The following is a 725-nucleotide window of genomic DNA, read 5'->3' as shown; positions in this document are numbered from 1 at the left end:
TGCCAGCCCGCTCAGAGATGTGTATAAGAGACAGATGTAATACTTGGGAAGAGAGATACAATATTTTTGCCAAACAATTCTTAATCATGAATACATCACTCTTACCTGAAAATTTAAAGACTTTGTGCACAACAGTTTATAACAATTTTTCTGCTATAAAGCAATATGATTCTACGTTACCGCCTATCAAATCTCCTATAATATTGTTAAAACCTACAAACCCGTGGCCTGTACCCATGACCGAGGACGATTATGGTTTGCAGAAGGTATTTTAAAAAAATTACGCTTATCATGTATGTGATAAATATAACTTAATATAACTTTTTCTTAATGAAGTATATTTATTTATTTAAGGTAACTCAAAATATGGTAAAAGTGCATTACATCGAGGGTAATCATGTTACTATCATGAAAAACAAGAATGTGTTAACAGCAATTAATGGAGAACCGCCATTTATGTTTTAATACTTTAATACTTTTTACTATATTACTTTTTACTAAACTGAAAAATTATAAATGTAAATATAAATTTAAATTGTAAATGATTATAATTTAAATTTAATTTATTTTATGTGTTTAAACCGTGTTCCAATTTACATTGCTATAGTATTGAAAATCTATAATATGCGTGAACTAGATTTATTTAATTATGTAGACTATATTATAGATTAATACTGACAATACATATTAAAACACAGTCATAGATCGGAAGAGCACACGTCTGA

The 725-nt window shown here is 27.7% G+C and overlaps 1 protein-coding gene across 1 annotated transcript; it reads left to right on the top strand.

Moving 5' to 3' along the window:
- Positions 1-6: 6 nt before the first annotated feature.
- LOC105461265 lies at positions 7-678 on the top strand. The gene is made up of 2 exons (XM_011707760.1): positions 7-266; positions 355-678. The coding sequence occupies exons 1-2, from the start codon at positions 18-20 to the stop codon at positions 463-465; spliced, it is 360 nt and encodes a 119-aa protein (XP_011706062.1). The 5' UTR covers positions 7-17; the 3' UTR covers positions 466-678.
- The last annotated feature ends 47 nt before the right edge of the window (positions 679-725 follow it).

The sequence above is a fragment of the Wasmannia auropunctata genome, unplaced genomic scaffold, assembly GCF_000956235.1.
Source record: "Wasmannia auropunctata unplaced genomic scaffold, wasmannia.A_1.0 LD299113.1, whole genome shotgun sequence".
NCBI lineage: Eukaryota > Metazoa > Arthropoda > Insecta > Hymenoptera > Formicidae > Wasmannia > Wasmannia auropunctata.
The sequence above is the reverse complement of the archived record's forward strand: the minus strand, read 5'-3'. Positions and strand labels throughout refer to the sequence as shown.

Coding starts and splice junctions, on each gene's coding strand:
- LOC105461265 (XM_011707760.1), top strand. CDS start 18: ATGTGTATAAGAGACAGATGTAATACTTGGGAAGAGAGATACAATATT. Junction 267..354: donor ACGATTATGGTTTGCAGAAG/GTATTTTAAAAA, acceptor TATTTATTTAAG/GTAACTCAAAATATGGTAAA.